The sequence below is a fragment of the Alligator mississippiensis genome, chromosome 3, assembly GCF_030867095.1.
Source record: "Alligator mississippiensis isolate rAllMis1 chromosome 3, rAllMis1, whole genome shotgun sequence".
Taxonomy (NCBI): Eukaryota; Metazoa; Chordata; order Crocodylia; family Alligatoridae; genus Alligator; species Alligator mississippiensis.
The window spans coordinates 81,135,645-81,153,535 of NC_081826.1; the positions used below are offsets into that span (position 1 = coordinate 81,135,645).

Here is a 17,891-nt window from a genome sequence, read left to right on the forward strand (position 1 = left end):
TGAGTTCTTTTTTTTTCCTTCTAATCCATATGGTTTTGTAATCACCAAAGTCCCTTATGTTATGTTTTGGGTTAGTTCATTATCTAAACCACTACCTCTTTTGGGTTCATCTCTAATTTAAGTTTTTTCCCATTTTGGAGGAGCTAATGTTTAGTTAGAAAGTATCTTATATGAAAGACTAATAATTTTGATCATAGTTTTAGTAGTTCCTTAACTGACATTTCTTGGGGTAATCTGTTAAAATGTTGTTTGGTAAGATTTTACTGTTTAAAGGCATCTGCTGTTTTGAAACTCATAGACTAGATTTCCTAGTCAAACTGTTGTATTTAATACTATGGCATCCATTTAGCATTCGTGATTTACTTCTAGGCAGCTACAGAAAGAGGATATCATGATTGTGGTTTGGCAAACCCACTTCTTCTGAAAACTTTTGCTTTTTGTTTTCTTGAGTTTCAAGCTGATACAAGAACCAATAAAATCCTTAAGTGTGGTATTGTCATTATAGAATGGTTATGATGTAAACATTAGAGTTGAACTCCAACTCTGTTCAAAGTTGTTCTCTGGCTAAGCAGTGGCCAACCTGCCAAATTGTGATGCTCTAAATGTGTTGAGTCCTAGCAAACTCCTTTCTTTTTATTGATCCATGTCTATATGATTTCTCTTGTTTTGAAATGTCTTTAAACCAACACTTGCAGAAACTAAATTTTGTAGATGCTGAATTCAGAATGACATTATTAAGGAAATGGCTTCAATGTGTTGTGTGTCTTGTTCCCTAGGGAGTATGTGGAAGTGATGTCATTGGAGCTGAAGTAATAGCAGAGTTCTTAATTAATAGCGAAGAGACAAAAATGGTAAGTAAATGTTTTATCCCATAGGTAGATACCCAACAATATAGACTTAAGCAATAGATTTGTTAAGCCTCTACAATTATTTCACTTCTATCCGTTAAACTAAATGTAGGATAACTTTCTAATATAGTTCTAAATTAGCAATATCTACTCTGTTTTCTACTTCCATTATAAGCTTACTTTTTTACTCCAGATTAGGAGTAAGTTCTTGAAGAACTTTTTCCTATATACTTGACAGTTTTTTCAGCTCAACTGGAAACAAAGTACAGTTTGCAAAAATATTAGAAATTTTATATAAGGAATTAGAAATGCTTAATTGTGACTATATTTTGTCTGGTTATATAATGTTAAGTATAGCTGTGAACATTCCTATTAAAATAGGACATTAAATGTAAACATTTTCTTTTAGTAGCAACAACAACAAAAATTTAACGTATCTCCACAGGCGAGACTAAAGCTCTTTCCCCATCAAACAGGGGAGCTACACATTCTGGGCGTCGTTTACAACCTTGGCACTATTCAGGGTTCTACGGCATTAGATGGACTTGACCCTTCTATTGGAATGCAAACAGGTAAGGACACCGGATTCTCTTAAAACTGTGAAGACATAAAGGTTTGTGTCAGAATAGCATTAAAATCTGCTAGGTAAACAGTGATGACTAGCTGGGGATGAGGGTGGGTTGATCATACCAAAGAGGAAGAAGGAAAATGAAGCAGAACCCTAAAACTTCGGGGGGGAAGAGGGGAGGGTGTGAAGAGACTTAATTATGTTAACCACTTCCTTATTTTTGCATGTGGCTTAAGAAAAAGTCCCAAAGTAATCAAATTTCAAATACTTGAAGAAATTTGCAGCTACTATGTCTTGCCTCTTTCAGCCTCGGAACTTTTTTTTTTCCTTGCGTGGAACCTTTCCTATTTTGGCTGTCTTCTCCAGTCCCTTTACCACATGTAGATGACCGGGCCTGAATATATTACATTGTTGGCACAGCCACCCTATAATGTGATGCAACTATGGAAAAAAAACAAACAAACTTTTTTATTTTAGAATGTATAGAGTTAAGGTATTTTTTTCATAGAGATGGAAAGTGTGAATGCCATTGTACAAGGCAGAGGTAAGATGTGGAATACAGTTTACATTTATGTTCAAGAAAGGTGAACTCTGAAATGAAACAGGTGTGGACAAGAGTAGCTGGGTAATGAGAAATGGAGTGTCTGAGAGCTTGGTTTGCTCATCTTAACAGGCTGAGGGGGGATACGATTTGCTGGCTACAGTTATTTCAGGGGGATAGTCATTAGGGGGAGAGAATCTATGCTAAGGAGTGAAATTGGTGCAAGAAAAAATGAGCATAAACTGAGCAGGAATAAATTTAAGGAAGGGACTGGAGGCATCTTCCTGTTTAATTTTTCCTCCAGTTTTCATAAACCTACATTTGCGTAGAGTTAGTTTACAACTACTACTTAAAGTAAAAGAGAAATTACTAGAATTATTGGGCATGTCTAAAGAAAATTGACACGAGTTCAAACTTTATATCATTAAATGTCATATTGCAAAAAAGGAAAAGCCATCTTAGATTAATAAATTCATCTGCTATGAGGTAGAAGCAAAGAATCTTCATTTTCGTATTGTAAAAGGTATAAGAAGTAGGTGATCTTTGCTACCCTTCTTTGTTTTTAAAGAAAACTACACAGCTAACTACTGAAAATTTTCATTGATGTTAAACAATCATGATCTCTTCTATAACTTCATAATTCAAAATGCTTGCTTGCTTGCTTGCTTGCTCACTTGCATCCTATTGTTTACTTAACTATTCAGGACAGATCTTTCTCTAATTTCTTATACTCTCTGGCTCAGGTTAGAGGTGAATGAAGTGTTAACATCCCAAAAATCCTTATCTCTTGGCAATTTTCAGGGGGTAAGAACTGAATGGGTATAGACTGCAATATACACAAAGTTGACCATTCCTAAACAGACAGTTGATTGTTCCAGAACACTTGCAGATGTATGCGTGGTACAGATTGCACGGCTATTGCCAGTACCATGTCTGTTAAGAATGCTAGTCTATCTAGGTGGTTGCCATTTAAAAGATTGAATATTTTCCTTTCCTAATCTAAGGGAAAATGACAAAATTTAATTTGCAAGTACTCTTTTGGCGTGTGCTTTGGATCAGGCTCATTAGTATAAGCTTTAGAAATTGGAGATGACAACTAACTTTGTTTTTACTATAAAACATCATGATTTCAAACTGTTTCAGGAAAGCTTGTCTCTAATGGGTTGTCTGTAAGAGGACGTCAGGATTTAGAAATCCAGGGACCTCGACTTAATAACACAAAAGAAGAAAAAACATCCATTAAATATGGACCCGATCGCCGTTTAGATCCTATTATTACAGAGGAAATGCCCTTGTTGGAGGTATTTTGTTTTCCCCGTTGCTATTAACTCGATTATAGTAAAGTATAGAATGATACTCTTACTTTGCTGTTTATAGTATCAATAACTTTTGACCTAGTATTAAGAATTGCAGTCTTTACTTTCTGCCCATTTAGGTTAGGGACAGAAATTACATGTGAACTAGTATAAGTGGTTGGAAACTGGTTCAAATCTATAACAATAGAAGGTTGGTGCATATAAACTGCTTTCAAAATGGCTGAAACTGGTTTAAGATAAACCTGGATCAATGTAATATCAGACTTAACTGGTTTAGATTAACTGGGTTTATTGAACTTCTGTCCCAGATCCCTTCCACCATCAAGTTAACTTGCAGTCCCCCAGCATCCCACAAAGCTTTGCACCTCCCTTGCAAACTACCCCTTGCAGAATGGGCGGGCTAGCCCTGGCCCAAGCTGTCTGCTCCAGCTGAGCAAGGAGGCATGCTCTAGTGCCTTGTGGCTTCTGTCTTGGGCCACTACAGGAGCATGTGGCTGCATTTCTGGAATCAAAAGTGAATGTCTGTTCAGTTGCTTATCGGTTCAATCAATGCAGCTTAGACTAACCTGCGAAGATTGAATTGATTTAGCCTCTGGCTTTTTGGCTACCTGTACTTAGCCTCAAAGTTAAGAGTTATTGGATCTTAGGTGAAACCTAAGAACATAATATTTATCTATAGCTATATTTCCATTTAAATGTACACATGTATTTATGTACAACCTCTAGAAATTGAACAAAGACACTTTATTGATAAAAATTGTAACCTGACAAAATAGCGTTTGAGATTTTTCTGTTTGTCAGAACTAATTTTTTTGGCACTTCATTTACCCTTAGATGGTAAAAACACCAACAGAATTACTAAGCTGGTTGTTGAATAGTTGTATTAATGTTATTTATTTTAAATTTATAAATGGTGGTGGCTTTAAGTTATTTTCATAAATCTGTCTTTAAAATTAAATGGTCAATCTTATGAATTTTTTTCCCCCAATGCAGGTGTTCTTTATAAATTTTCCTACAGGGCTGCTCTGTGGAGAAATCAGAAAAGCATATGTAGAATTTGTGAATGTGAGCAAGTGTCCTCTTACTGCACTGAAAGTTGTGTCTAAACATCCAGAATTTTTTACGTTTGGTGGAAATACTGCCATTCTAACACCACTAAGTCCCTCGGCTTCTGAGAACTGTAGTGCTTACAAGACTGTCGTGACGGATTCTACCTCTCTGCATACAGCACTGTTGTCATCTGCTTCTTCTGGAGACTTTGGGGTTGGCACAGGAAGTCAGCCTGAGGTGATACATGTTCCACTTCTGGACTCTGTCCTCCTTCCTGGGGCTTCTGTCCAGCTGCCAATGTGGTTACGTGGACCAGATGAAGAGGGTGTTCACGAAATAAATTTTTTGTTCTATTATGAAAGTATTAGAAAACATTCAAAAATGTGGTAAGTTAACTTTCTTCTAACTTGGTTCATACCTAGTGAATTCTTTAACATGCTTGGGGAAATCTAGTGTTTAATGTCTCTGGTAACAGCATTGGATGAAATGAGATTGGGCTCACAAAAGCTCATGCTACACATCTGACTTAATCTGTAAGGTGCAAATCTACTCTCCTTTCTGCTTGACTTCAGATTAATGTGGCTAACTGCCCCTCTTCTGGAAACAAATATCATAAAAATGAAAGTTTAACTTTGTTATGAGAGAGCAAAACATGATCTTTAGTTCCATAAAGATATTTAAAAGCTAATTTTTCTGGTCAGTACCTGTTGAACTGAATTTGGGTATTTGTAGAGTTAAGATCTCTCAAAATATGCTTCCATTTTTAAGGAAACAAGGCTCCACATTGTCTTAAAGCAGTATCCATAAAATATAGCTTTCTTGCTTAAAGGCTCAATATTTCATTCTTCTTTGGTTTAGGGCATCAGTTACTTTATTCCTGTATATTATAAAAGAAAGCCCTACTCATTTATGAGTCTGAAAAATTTATCTTCAATCCAACACATAGCCAGAAATTTCAAGTTGCTGACTTAATCTAATATTTAAACACAAATAGCTTCATTGATGGCATGAAGTTGCAGTAATTGGGGTTTTTTCTTATCTTTTTTTTTTTTTTCAACCTGACCCTTCTAGCCCTGCAAAGAGTGACTTGCATTGCTTATTCTGAGGTTCAATCCTTGTCCAGACTCTCTGACTGCTTTGAAGGGGCAACAGAGTAGCTCTTTTCATAAGCAGTGTGACTTGTTAGCATCTTGGTTTTGAATAGGTCATAGTCGCCTATAAAGATGCTGGTGAACAAATGTATTCTAGGTTTTGGGTTTCTTTATGCTATAGCCCTGCTTATATGTTCTGGACCCGAGTAGAGATTTCACACACGCTCATTTTAATTTTGCTTGTGGGATTCTTCTCTTTTGTCTTGGTTTTTATACTTGCCAGTTATTATAGGGATAGTTTATAATCATGGCTTGTTGTACCTACTCCAAGCACTAATATTGTAGATTTGAGTTTCAGTAAGTCTGTCCTCTGTCAGAGAAACAATCTAGGAAGAATCTATCCACTGATCAGTTTGTCAGACAGAGAGAGAGAGAGAGTGAGTCTGTGTGTGTATGTTTTATACTTTTTGGGTCCTTTTATCCCTCTTTGGAATGAGGAAATGTTTGATAGGCCTGACAGTCATTGGTACCATTTGATATGCTGCTGGAGTCTTGATTTCTTGAGACAGCATCTAGCATTCTGTTTCTTCCAGCCTGCTCTTTTGAGAGAGGGGTGGGCTTTTCAGGCACCTAATAAAGCTGTGTAGAATGGCAGGAGGTTGTGAGCAGGGTCCCATAGGGATCTATTCTAGGTCTGGTGCTATTTAACATGTTGGTTGTTAATGATTTAGATGCCAGAATAGAGTATTTCCTGAGAGAATTGTAGATGACAAAACTGTGAAGGATTACAGACATGTTGGAGGATAGGAGTAGTTTTCAGATGGGTCTTAATAGATTAGAAAACTGAGCTAGGAAGCCATACAAGGAAAGGATGAGAGAACTAGGCATCTTTAGTTTATAGAAAAGCCAACAAAGGGGGGAGGGGCAAGAAGTGAAAGCAGTTCAAATATCTGAAAGGTTGTCATAAAGAAGAACAACTTCTTTTCTTTTCCCTTGCTACAGCAGAGGTCAGGGTGCAAAGCAGTGGCTTGAAAATGGATCAGGCTAGATTCAGCTTGGGTATCAGGAAAAAACCCGTCCTTATCGCTAAAAGAAAGACGGGGGAAGAGATTGCTGAGAAGTCATAGAATCTTCTTATTGGAGGTCTTCAAGAAGTAGTGGGCTAAGCATTAGACAGGGATGATTGAGGAGTAGCTTTTCTGCATACATCGGGGGGGGGGGGGCGCGCTAGTATTCAGAATGACCTTTGACAAAAGGAGAAATGGTCCAAAATCAATTGGATGAAATTTTAACAAGGATGAGTGCAAAGTCCTGCGTTTGTAATGAAACAAACTGGGAAAGGACTGACTAGGTTGTGGTACTGTAGAAAAGGACCTGGTGGTCACAGTAGATCATAAGATGAGCATGAGCCACTGTGTGTCCTCTTGTTGCAAGAAACGAAGCCAACTAGCTTGTATTAAGAGGAGTGGTACTTGCAAATCAAGGGAAGTGGTCCCTCTACTTTGTTCAGCACTGACGAGGCTTCATCTGGAGTGCTGTCTAGTACTGTCTATTTTGCCTGGAGGAGAAGACTGGAGTGGGGTTTGCACTGAGTCTTCAAATATTTGAAGGGTGGTTTTATGGAGGATGAAGATGACTCCTGTGGACACAGTTTAGGACAAAGATTGATGGTTTCACACCTGCAGCAGGGGAAAATTAGGTTGGCTAATAAGAAGAACTTTTTGACTGAGGGTGGTTTAAGCATTGGAATAAACTACTCAAAGCTTGTGAAAATCTCCATCTGTGGAAATTTTCAAGTGCAGGTTAGACGGGTACTTGACTGGAATGCTTTAATCGGGGATGCTCCTGTCTTGAGCAAATGGCCTCATGCGGTCCCCTTATACTGTTCTGTAATTCGTGTAGGGGGGGTTGAAACAGATTATCTTTGAGATCCCTTCCATCCCTGTGATTCTGGTAGTCCTGCTTGTTCACATTTTTTTCTATTTCGATCACAGAGTGATTTGATAGGAAGGAAGGCTACTTATCTGTCGTGGGATATGGGAAGTCCTAGGTTTAATTCCCTGCTAGAGTGTGTGAGATCTTTTGCCAACAGAGAGGGAACTACAAAAACTTAAGAATAGTTTCTTATCTTGATAGGAATTGAAAATCACTGACATAGCTGGTGTGGCCTTTCAGCACTGAAAAAATGTACTTCAGTGCTGATTTTTAAGAAGAAAATGCTTATTTAATCTAACCAGATTAATCCGTTAAAATCTAGAAACAGCAATTAATTAAATTTTCTACATATGACTGAATATGAATCTGTTGGTGTTTTTTCAATTCTTGTTTTGAATTCTTCAGAAACCTTGGGCCTGACAAACAGGGTGGGTTCAAACATGAACATCAGTTGTTCCATCTTTACTTTGTAATACCTCGGTTCAAGAGAAGATTTATCAGTAGAGAAGGGGAAAGAAATTTTATAATGGCCTGGTTTTCTTTCTCAAATGTAAAATCTTAATTGGTTAGTCAGAAGCTCCGTAATAGTATTGCAACTTAGTACCTGCTGTTTTCTCTTTCTAGTCATAGAGTATTAAGACATACTGCTGTCATTTGTACAAGTCGATCTTTGAATGTTCGAGCTACTGTCTCCAGGAGTAATGCTCTTGAGGATGAAGAAGGCAGAGGGGACAACATGCTGGTATTTGTTGATGTGGAAAATATTAATACTGTAAGTTTTTTTTGTTTGTTTGTTTTTGTTTAGGGCAGGGGATTTGAGTTTTTGTCCTTATCCTTTTTTGCCAAGGCTTATTCCCAGTGGAATGTCTAGATATGGCTCTTAAGTGTGTATTTGGTCATCTGGTAGTATGTCAAAGGTCAAGTTAGTGCAGTCTTGTTTAAAAAAAACAAACAAACAACCACCCCAAAAAGACAAATCTAACTTGCATATTGACATACATTGATCTGGTGAAATATTGACAGTGGGGTAATCCTAAATAGAACTTGTCTATTTTTACTTTGAAACTATTATAACATCCTGAACCCCCAAATGTGAACTGTTGTAGGTGTCTTTGTATTTGTTTTGTTTTACGCTTCAGGGGTTGTAGTTTAAACTACTTCTTCCCCATTCTTGAGAGAGATAAGCTGCAGAGCTTGGCTTTTCTATATCAGTGGTATGCTTTTCTGTCACAAATTTTGTCGCTAGATGTGAATGGAAGAATGTGAGTAACTTCAGCTTCGAGTTTGAGTCTTGGGAGTTTTCTTGCACTTACTCTCAAATGGATAGGTCCCCACGAGTGAAATTGTAACTGAAGTTGTAAGGGTGGTGCATTGATTTGGCATGTCCTATGGCTGCAGTTCTCCATCTTCTTCCATGCTCTACGTCATGGGTAGGCAACCCCCGGCACAGGTGCCAGTGTGGCATTTGAAGGCCTTTTGCTTGGCACGCATGGCTTGGGGCGGACATCAGGACACAAGGGCCAGGGTTGCACTGCCACAACAAGGATCAGGCTTCTTGTGGCTTCCCCATCATCCGCCCCTGGCATGCCAATACCTTACAGGTTGAGGTTGCAGGTGTGTTTGGCACTCTGCCCCAAAATGTTGCTGACCCCTGCTTTATATAAACACTTGGTGCAATCCTAGGTTTAGGCAAAAACTTCAGAGAGACTTCTAAGAGGCTTTAAGGAATGGAGACCTCATTTTTCCCCTCCCCCTCCTTCCCATGTGAATCCAGCTACTTGTATGGCTGCCTTGCTCTTTCTGCATAACACTGGTTCATTTCAACAACATTTGCACCATGTGCAAGTTGCTTTTAACTGAAAGGCCCTGATCTTGAGGGTGGGAGTTGGAAAGTTCCTATCTCACTTCGTTTTTGCAAAGAAATTCTACTGTTTTTGTTTTAAAGGAAATGAGGTTGAACTATGCAATGAATAGTTAGACCAGCTATGTATGGTGGAAGAGTTCCTCTAATAATGGGGGGGGTGTTATCAGGATATGTATAACCAGAGATGCAGAAAACTATATTAATGCAACCACGTAGGATCAAAGAAATATTTTATGTTGCTTCTAATATTTCCCTTACCATGAAGGAGATGGGATAAGCAAGAACTCCAGCCTCAGTAGGTCACATACAGAGCTCCTCAGTAGTTTAGATGCAGTTCATTTCTACAAAACATCTTACCTTGGAAGATGCTGGGGGAAAAAGAGCAGAATTAGTAGGCAGCATTAAGAATCAAGCTATTTTAAATAAAACATAGTGTCCCAGGTGGTAATATGGTGGTATTGCCTACCTAACTTAAGCAAATAGTGGTGTTGATGAGAGTGGCCTAATGCATACTGCACTGGATATGGAGTCAAACAGGGTGGGGGTTTTTAAGTTACGTAGCTGTGAACCAGCTTCTGGCCTATTTTACTTTTCTGGTTTAAATTGGGTGCTGTCCAAAAAAAAAAAAAAGTCCCCATCATTAATTTTGTTCAGTGATTACCAGTAGGGGAGGGGGAGGGTCAGTCTCTTGTGGCTAATAGTTACTCTTACAAATGTAAATCAAAGCCTTCAAAATTTCAAAGCTGTCAGGCATGCTAGACTTTGAACTACGTCTTCACATCTTTGTAGAATAAAGTCTTAATCACTTTGGCATAATTTATCCTTTTTTTTTTTTTTAAAGAGTGAAACTGGTGTTAAAGAATTCCATGTAGTGCAAGTTTCGAGCAATAGCAAACACTGGAAGTTACAGAAATCTGTAAAGGTCTCTGAAGACAAAGGTTTGTATTTTTATTAATAGTTTGCACCAAATAAATTGTTTAAAATCTTATGAAGAAGGCATTAAAATTGTAGGAAATGACACCAAATCAGAATGGTAAGCATGTTGAATTTGTTTTTATTATTGTATTGTTCTAGTTCTTAAACTTGGCTAAGTCCATGAAAAGACATTAGTATACTAATATATCAGGTCATTGACAGATCAAGCTAAGTCTTTGGATTGGTTGGTTAGTTAGCAAAGGTTTGTTTTGGGTTGTAACTTCCTTGTCCCCAGCTCTTCATCTGCTGTCTCTCCAATTGCATCTATCATTATCCTATTTATTATGGTGGTAAAATAGTGCAGAGGGCTGTGCCATGGCAATTGTATAAGAGGTAGCTGGAGCAGTAGAAGCAGAAGTAATAACAGTACAGCTGTGTTATCACAGCCCTTTTCTCAGGTTAAAGCTTTCTTCTGCTTAGTAGATCTGACTAGCCCAGATAAAGCACTGCAGTAATGAGGCTGTGCTATTTCCAGGGCAGTGGCTTTGGTAGCTCTATACAAGATGTTTGTGCCATGTAGATATACCTTTATTTTTCTCATTTATTTTTTTTAGATGAATATGCTGCAGATTAATTAAAAAAGGAGTTTCATCTGCAGTCATAGTGACTTTGTTTGTCTGAACTCGAGTTCAGACACCTGGGCTGCTTGTACAGATTATCAGATTTTTATCTGTCACCACCCAGGTTCTGGAACTGGTTTCTCATCCAGTTCTCCCTTTAGCTTTCCTATGCTACCGACTTCAACTTAGTTTTTCCTACTGAGTTAGAAATGACCAGAAAATCAAATGTTTTGTTTACTAATTATGACTTTTTAATGTACTGAACAATTATAGTATGGTAGAACTATGTATCCATTAGGAAATAAGAAATAAAGTCTAAGTTAAGATAGACTCTAGTAATCATTATTGATTTTAAGTCATTTTTATACAGTTGGCTTATGAGTTCCTAAATATGAAGTCTAGCAATGGCATTAGGCTATTGAAATTGTAAAGATTGTGGACTTTGGTGCTTGGATACTGTGGTGATGACTAAGTAATTAAATGGTTGGATCAATATGGCTTTTTTTTTTTAATTATTTCAGATACTAAACTTGCCAGTAGGGAAAGAGCAAAACTGTGCTTTAAAGCAGTAAGATGCAAAAGCTTTGACGGTAGGTTCACTTAAGTATATGGGCTAGTGATTTGGGTGGGATTTTTTAAAAAAATACTTCAACACTTAGGGACTTATAAAATAGCATCCTTTATACTTATGATGTGACTTTTCCACACAGTGATGCTTGCTTTCTTTTTTTCTTTCTTAGAAACTTATACATTTGCAGATATTGTCTTTGGAAATGAGCAGGTATGTAAACTGGCACAGCTAAATAGTGTAATTGCTCTGTCAGTCCTGTAAACAACCTTACTGTGCAAAGGGCCTAGGCAGAAATGTTTACTTTGTGTTTGTGGTCCAAACAAAGTGTTTTGTGCTCCAGTCTTATTCCTCAGTGTTCATAGACGTGAACAAGAGACACAGACCACATTGGAGGCAGTATGGCAGTAAACCTGAAGGTTAGGGCCTGTTTCCAGTTCCATCACTGACTTGCCTAATGACACTAAGCAGTTCACCCCATGTCTACCTATATCAGTGGTGCTCAGCCTTTGTCCTGGGGGGGGGGGGGGAAAGGGGGGGGGGGCGGGGCTGGATGGGCAGTGCCCAGTCATTCTATAGGCCAGATCCACCTGGTGGTCCCAATCCAGCTCCCAGGGCACTTGCAGTGAGCACTGTCGAGCCATGCAGTGGAGGTGGGGAGTGGTGAGGGGGCATGAACTGGCTTTACAAGAGGAGGAGAGCATGGCTCCATCCCACATGGGCAAGTGGGGTGTGAACTGGCTTCAACCTGGCCTTGGGGGCGGGGGATGATCCAGCCCTGGGGGGGGGTGTGGCCTAGCCCCTGCCCGGGGCTGCAGGGTTAACAGGCGTGGCTCAGCCTTAATTTGCCCTGTGGCGGGGAAAGGGGCTGCAGCCTGGCCCTGCAAGATTTGGGAATTTAGCAGGGTGGAGCAGGCCATACTAATGGCCACAGCTTCTCTGTTGCCAAATTTCCTGACCTGTGGTGAGCCCTATGGGCCAAATAATGATGGCTCAGTGGGCTTCAGGTTGAGCACCTCTGATTTTAGACTGTAGACTCTGTGGCTTTTACTTCAAAGGGTGCTGCCTCTCCACTCATTAGGAGAACTGAAGCAGTCCTGTGCAGCTGGCTACTGGACCTATACAGCAAAACCCAGTTCTCTGCACGATTAAGGTTCCTCTCCCCCCCCCCCCCCCCCCCGAAGATGTCTGTGAGCTAGCCAAGGGTGTTAATATATAATGGGAGCAAATAGTTGCACAGGGCCTCAAAGGTGTACTAGCTGAAAGGAGAAAATGCACAGCTTGTTCTTAATTCAGCAGTGCCCTGTGAACTGAGTTAGGAACATCTTAGAAGGAAAAATAATCAGGTTTTAATATACTTGCAAACTTTCATTGTTTCAGAGATTAAGAAAACTAACCTGACAAATTGAGTTCTACTGTGCTCCTTTCCATTAGGGCTGCATATGGGCAGACTTTTTAAAATAGAAAATTACGATGGTTTCAGTCTTGTGTAGGTATAGTTTCAGAAAAGTTCTTATGTCAAGCCACCATGTCATTTAATACACTTGCCTATAATTTAGGTTTAGACTAGAGTATTTGACTTAAACTGGATTTAGCTTGGACTGTGGCAGACTGGATGGAGGGTACCTGAAGCCTGAAAGCTTGTTTTGTTGCGAGACAAGGCAAGTTGGGTCCAGTAAAATTTTTTAACTTCACATCTGAAATCTTACTTTTCTCTAACTGGATGAGAATTAGTATAAAATAAGCACATGGACCTAACCTTGTGGTGCCTGTGTTTTTGGAGATTTGATAGCTAATACTACCATACAAATAAACAAGGGAAATAAAAGTCAGGAGGCACTTTATAGGATCATGGAGAAAATAGGACTAAAAGGCACTTTGCAAGGTCATTATCCCTGACTGACTGAACCATCCCAATCAAGCATCTGTCTGATCTGCTCTTGCAAATTTCCAGGGATTGGAGATTGTGAAACTGTTGTGGAGTTGTGGAACTTCTCTAGATAGCCTGCTTCAATGATTGACCACCCTCACAGTCAGAAACTTCTTACTAATCTCCAACCTAAATTTCTTTCCTGAAGCTTGAGGCCATTGCTTCTAGTCCTTTCCCCTCTCTCTAATTGCCCTTCTGAGAGAGATTTTTTTTTAAAGACTTTTAGCCAATTCCCCCCCCCCCCCCCCCGTCTTTTCTCCATATCAAAGAACCCTTGTTCTTTTGGCCTTTCCTCCTAAGTCTTGCCTCCAAGCCCATAATCATTTTGGTCTTTCTGTGCTGGATTCTTTTCTATCTGTCCACATCCTTCTTGGAGTTTGGGGCACAAAACTGGATGTAGTGTTCCAGGTGGGGCCTTGCCAGTGCCAGAGAGAGAGAAAAAGAATCACTTCCTTTGATTTGCAAGAGGCATTCTTGTTAATAAACCCAGTATGCTGTTGGGCTTTTTAGCAATGAGCATGCTTGGATTATATTCAGTTTATTGTCCACCATAACCCCCCATGTCCTTATGATTGCCTCTATACAGGTGTCAAGTCGTGTACAGAACCAGGTGACTTACAAAAGTTATTTCTTTCAATCTGCATATTTTGCATGTAATGAAAATTGAGGTAATTTTGCAAAACATTGGGATAGGATTTAGAGCTGTAAAAGCTTTCTGTATATGGTGAGTAGATGGCTAGATAAGTGTTAGGGAAGATCTTACTTAAATGTCATGTTGAAGTACTTAGGCCTGATCATAGATCAGGACCATTCTGGGATGTGTGAAGAAAATTAAAAACAATCCCAACCTTTATGAGTTAAGTCTTAAGTTTGTGGTTCTCAACCTGTTTAGACTCAAGACACCCTCAGAAAATGTCAGCTTTTAGTTTTTGGGGGTTTTTTGGTTATGGAAAAATTAATGAGGGCAGTTTTTCTGTTGCAAAGAACTGAGAGAAATCACAGCAGATCAGAAAGCATTAATACTGTGGATTCCTACATGAAATCTCTGGGTTTATATTGTGAATCGTTTTTACACACCTAAGCATGCTAACGTTGCATTACCATGCTGGGGCATCTTTCAAAGGCTCTCAAGCACCTGAGGATGCTGCATCACCCTGGTTGAGAATCACTTCTCTGAGTAGAAGACGATAGTTTTGCTTTATTGCATTCTCTGAAGTGGCTGGACTGTTACTGCTGGAACTACTTAATTGTCTAGCTGGATATCATTATAGAAAAATGTACACTGAAGTGCATCTTATGAACGATGCCTACACTTGGTCTTCATTCTGCCATTAGTGAAATACTAACTTGCTGTCCAAACCTACCTGGAAGGCATGATAAGGAATGTACTGGAAACCTCTGACATTTGTTTTCATTGCAACAAAGTGTTTCCTTAAGTCTGGTTGCCTAACTTAACTTGAGGGAAACGCATAAATGTTGCAAATTCAAGGTACTTATTTACATGCGACTTAAGGCAGTTAAATCCAATGACCAGTCTTCAAACCACAGGCAGTACAGCAAGGAAGGTTACCTACTACAATAGTGGACAGAACCCTTCAGTTGTCATCTGTAAGTTATGTGGTATAGGTAGTTTGTGTCTGATGTGCATGATTATTCTGTGCATAACTCTGCAAAGATTACCAGAGCTGTTTTTGAGAACACAAGGGGGAATTTCCTCTTCACTACAAGAATAAACTTGTATCATTTAGCCCTTATGAAAGCAATTTTTTTCTGTTTTTTCACTTGCAGATAATCAGTTCAGCCAGTCCATGTGCAGACTTCTTTTTCCGAAGCTTATCCTCTCAATTAAAAAGAGCACATGTACAATCTAATACACATGCGTCTCAAGCAGCTGCAAAACAGTCCTTTGAAGCAGTTAGATTAATACAAAAGTGCAGTGAGGTGGATTTGAATATTGTTGTGCTCTGGAAGGTATGTATACTCTGTTACCCATGTGAGTTGACACAGTATAAAAGAGACACTCTTTAATATGGTAGTCTTGATGTCTGCCTAACTTTCTAAGAAGAAAAATGAAAGAAATGCTGATTTTATTTTTAATAAACTTCAGTTTCCTATTTTTAGACAGTTATTTGCAACCAGAAACTATGATGGTACTGAAAGTAAAATAAGTAATTGGGGAATTTTGTTTCAAGAGCTATTTAGTATTCCAGAGGCATAGATATCAAGTAAAATGGTGTTGTAACTGTGAAAATGAGGTTTGTCTCTTGCAAAACTAGTAGATCAAAGTTCTTGCTACTTAGATCCTGCCTATGTTGGGTTTATCAGAGCTGTGCATATGCATGAAAAAATTCCCATACTTTGAAGAAGTGTTCTACTTCAGTTCTTAAAGCAGGGGTGGGCAATTATTTTGGGTGGAGGGCTGCTTACTGAGTTTTGGCAAGCCATCGAGGGCTGCATGACTGGCAGCCAGGGGCAGATAAATAGTAATTTTCTAAATTTTTTAGGGGCCCCGTGGGCCGGATAGAACAGTCTGGTCTGTCTTAAAAGGCTGGTTTTACTTCACAAAATACAGTAGCTAAATACAATGTTAACACTACCCCTAAATACTGGGCTTTGAAAAATAAAACTCCACCAATTGCTCCAGTGTTGATGCACACAGTTTTCATGCACTTTTTTTTTACCTGAACAAACAGCTTTTAGATCCATAGCTCAAGCTCCTCTATTTAAACTTTGGGGGAAATTTCTTTTACCCTGAAGTAGCCCATCAAGGTAGTGAAGCCTCAGAAAGAGGATTATGAAGTTGCCAGTTCTCTACATAGTCTTTCACAGTATGGATAGAAATGGTTCCCCATACCTGTGAGAACAGGTAGAAACTTAGAATTGAATAAATATAACTAGAACTTGAAGGTACTGCTGCATGTGAATAAAAAGTTGTATATGAAATGGCTTGCTGAAACTAAACTGCCGAATAGTTCTGCATGCAGTTCTTCATGAACCAACAGTAAATCAGGAGCTTGTGTTGCCATACTAACTAAGGACCAACTCACTTGATAAACTCCAGTTGTATTTTTGGAAATAGGCCACTCTTCTCCCTAGTTTATTGAAATCATTAGCATTGCATATTGGCAGTGATACCATCTGGGGTCTTCTAACAAAATTGATTTTAAATTGCATGAATCTTAAAGATCTACTAATTATCCAGTGGTAGTAGCTCACCTAAGACACTTCATGAAATGCAAGTGATCCTAACTCCTAATTTTTTAAAAATGTTCAATACACCGTGCCATAAAGAGGGCATCTTTTAGTATTTTAGCCCTAAAGTAATTGTATCCTCTTATAGAAGGAATTGAATTTTTCTTTCCATCCTCTTCCCCTCCCCCATATGCTTCTAAATCTCTTTGTAAAGATTATGGCTTACTTTCAGGGATTTTTTTCTAAATACAATGTGATTTTTAAAAGTGATAATGATTTTATTTTTCATTTTAAAAGTTTGTATTATAAAGTAAATGCTTGCTAATCTCTTGATTATTGGGTTTTTTTTCTTTGTATTCCATAGGCATATGTTGTGGAAGACAGCAAGCAGCTGATTTTGGAAGGCCAGCATCATGTTGCTCTTCACACAATTGGGAAGGAGGCTTTTTCCTTTCCTCAGAAGCTGGTAATTCAACATTTACTATTAGGACAAAAATTACATGCTCTATAGAAGTCTTTCCAGAATGGTTTGTTGCATGTTCAAAATGTGTAGTGTCTTAAAAAACCACACCGCTAAATATATCAGTGAAATTTCCTTGCTTGTGTGCATGCACAGGTGTGAAAGAACTAGGAAAGCTGAAAGGAATCCATTAATTTTAGCAATATATTTCTAGTCTATTAAATTACAGGACTGAGAAAATAAGCTTTTCAAAGGAGTTGCAGGTAGAGTTGTGATCTGAGGTATGTTGCTACTTGAAGTGGAGAAGACCTAGAATATTGTCTAGTTATTCTTGGTATACAAGTTGTAAGCAATAAAATATTTGAAATGCACATGAATATATATATATATTTTTTTTAATTTTAAATGCTCCCATATGTGTACTTTCTAAGCCAGGGGCGGGCAGTTATTTTGGGTGGAGGGCTGCTTATTGAGTTTTTGCAAGCCATCGATGGCTGCTGGACAGGCTGCCATGGGCATATAAATGTTAATTTTCTAAAATTTTTAGGGGCTCCAAAGGCTGGATAGAATGGCCTGGCAGGCTGCATCCGGCCCGCAGGCCACATTTTTGTCCACCCCTGTTCTAAGCAGACTTGGTTATAAATCAGGTTCACATACCAGATCTAAATGAGGTCTCATTAATGTCTCTCTTCCACTTTAATAACTGGTAGACCATAACTAAATAAACATGAGTGTGAATGGTTGTGGAACATTGGATATTCAGACAATTATTTTAACGTGGCTTACATTTAACTATAATTCTTACCTACTTTTAACACTGATTTTATTTTTTTAAGTAACTTAAGTTTAGGTTAAAGGAAAAAAAGCAAAAATACTCTACTTCTGAGGTATAAATGCCCAGTTCTCTTAGAACAAACTACTTCTGTGAATACTGTGAGTACTATCATGGGACTAAAATCAGATGAATGAAAATATCCCCATGTTGTTCTAGTG

At 38.6% G+C, this 17,891-nt stretch overlaps 1 protein-coding gene across 8 annotated transcripts in view; it reads left to right on the forward strand.

Annotated features, from left to right (window-relative positions):
- Window positions 1-17,891, forward strand: part of TRAPPC8 (trafficking protein particle complex subunit 8) — a 103,400-nt gene that overhangs the window by 78,802 nt on the left and 6,707 nt on the right. For all 8 annotated transcript variants that reach the window (XM_019498544.2, XM_014606847.3, XM_019498541.2 and 5 more), the window contains 10 exons: window positions 777-851; window positions 1,294-1,420; window positions 3,101-3,258; window positions 4,267-4,709; window positions 7,974-8,121; window positions 10,055-10,151; window positions 11,270-11,338; window positions 11,489-11,529; window positions 15,035-15,217; window positions 16,803-16,904. In XM_019498544.2, the coding sequence (XP_019354089.1) occupies window positions 777-851; window positions 1,294-1,420; window positions 3,101-3,258; window positions 4,267-4,709; window positions 7,974-8,121; window positions 10,055-10,151; window positions 11,270-11,338; window positions 11,489-11,529; window positions 15,035-15,217; window positions 16,803-16,904 (1,443 nt within the window). The remainder of the gene's footprint in view (window positions 1-776; window positions 852-1,293; window positions 1,421-3,100; window positions 3,259-4,266; window positions 4,710-7,973; window positions 8,122-10,054; window positions 10,152-11,269; window positions 11,339-11,488; window positions 11,530-15,034; window positions 15,218-16,802; window positions 16,905-17,891) is intronic.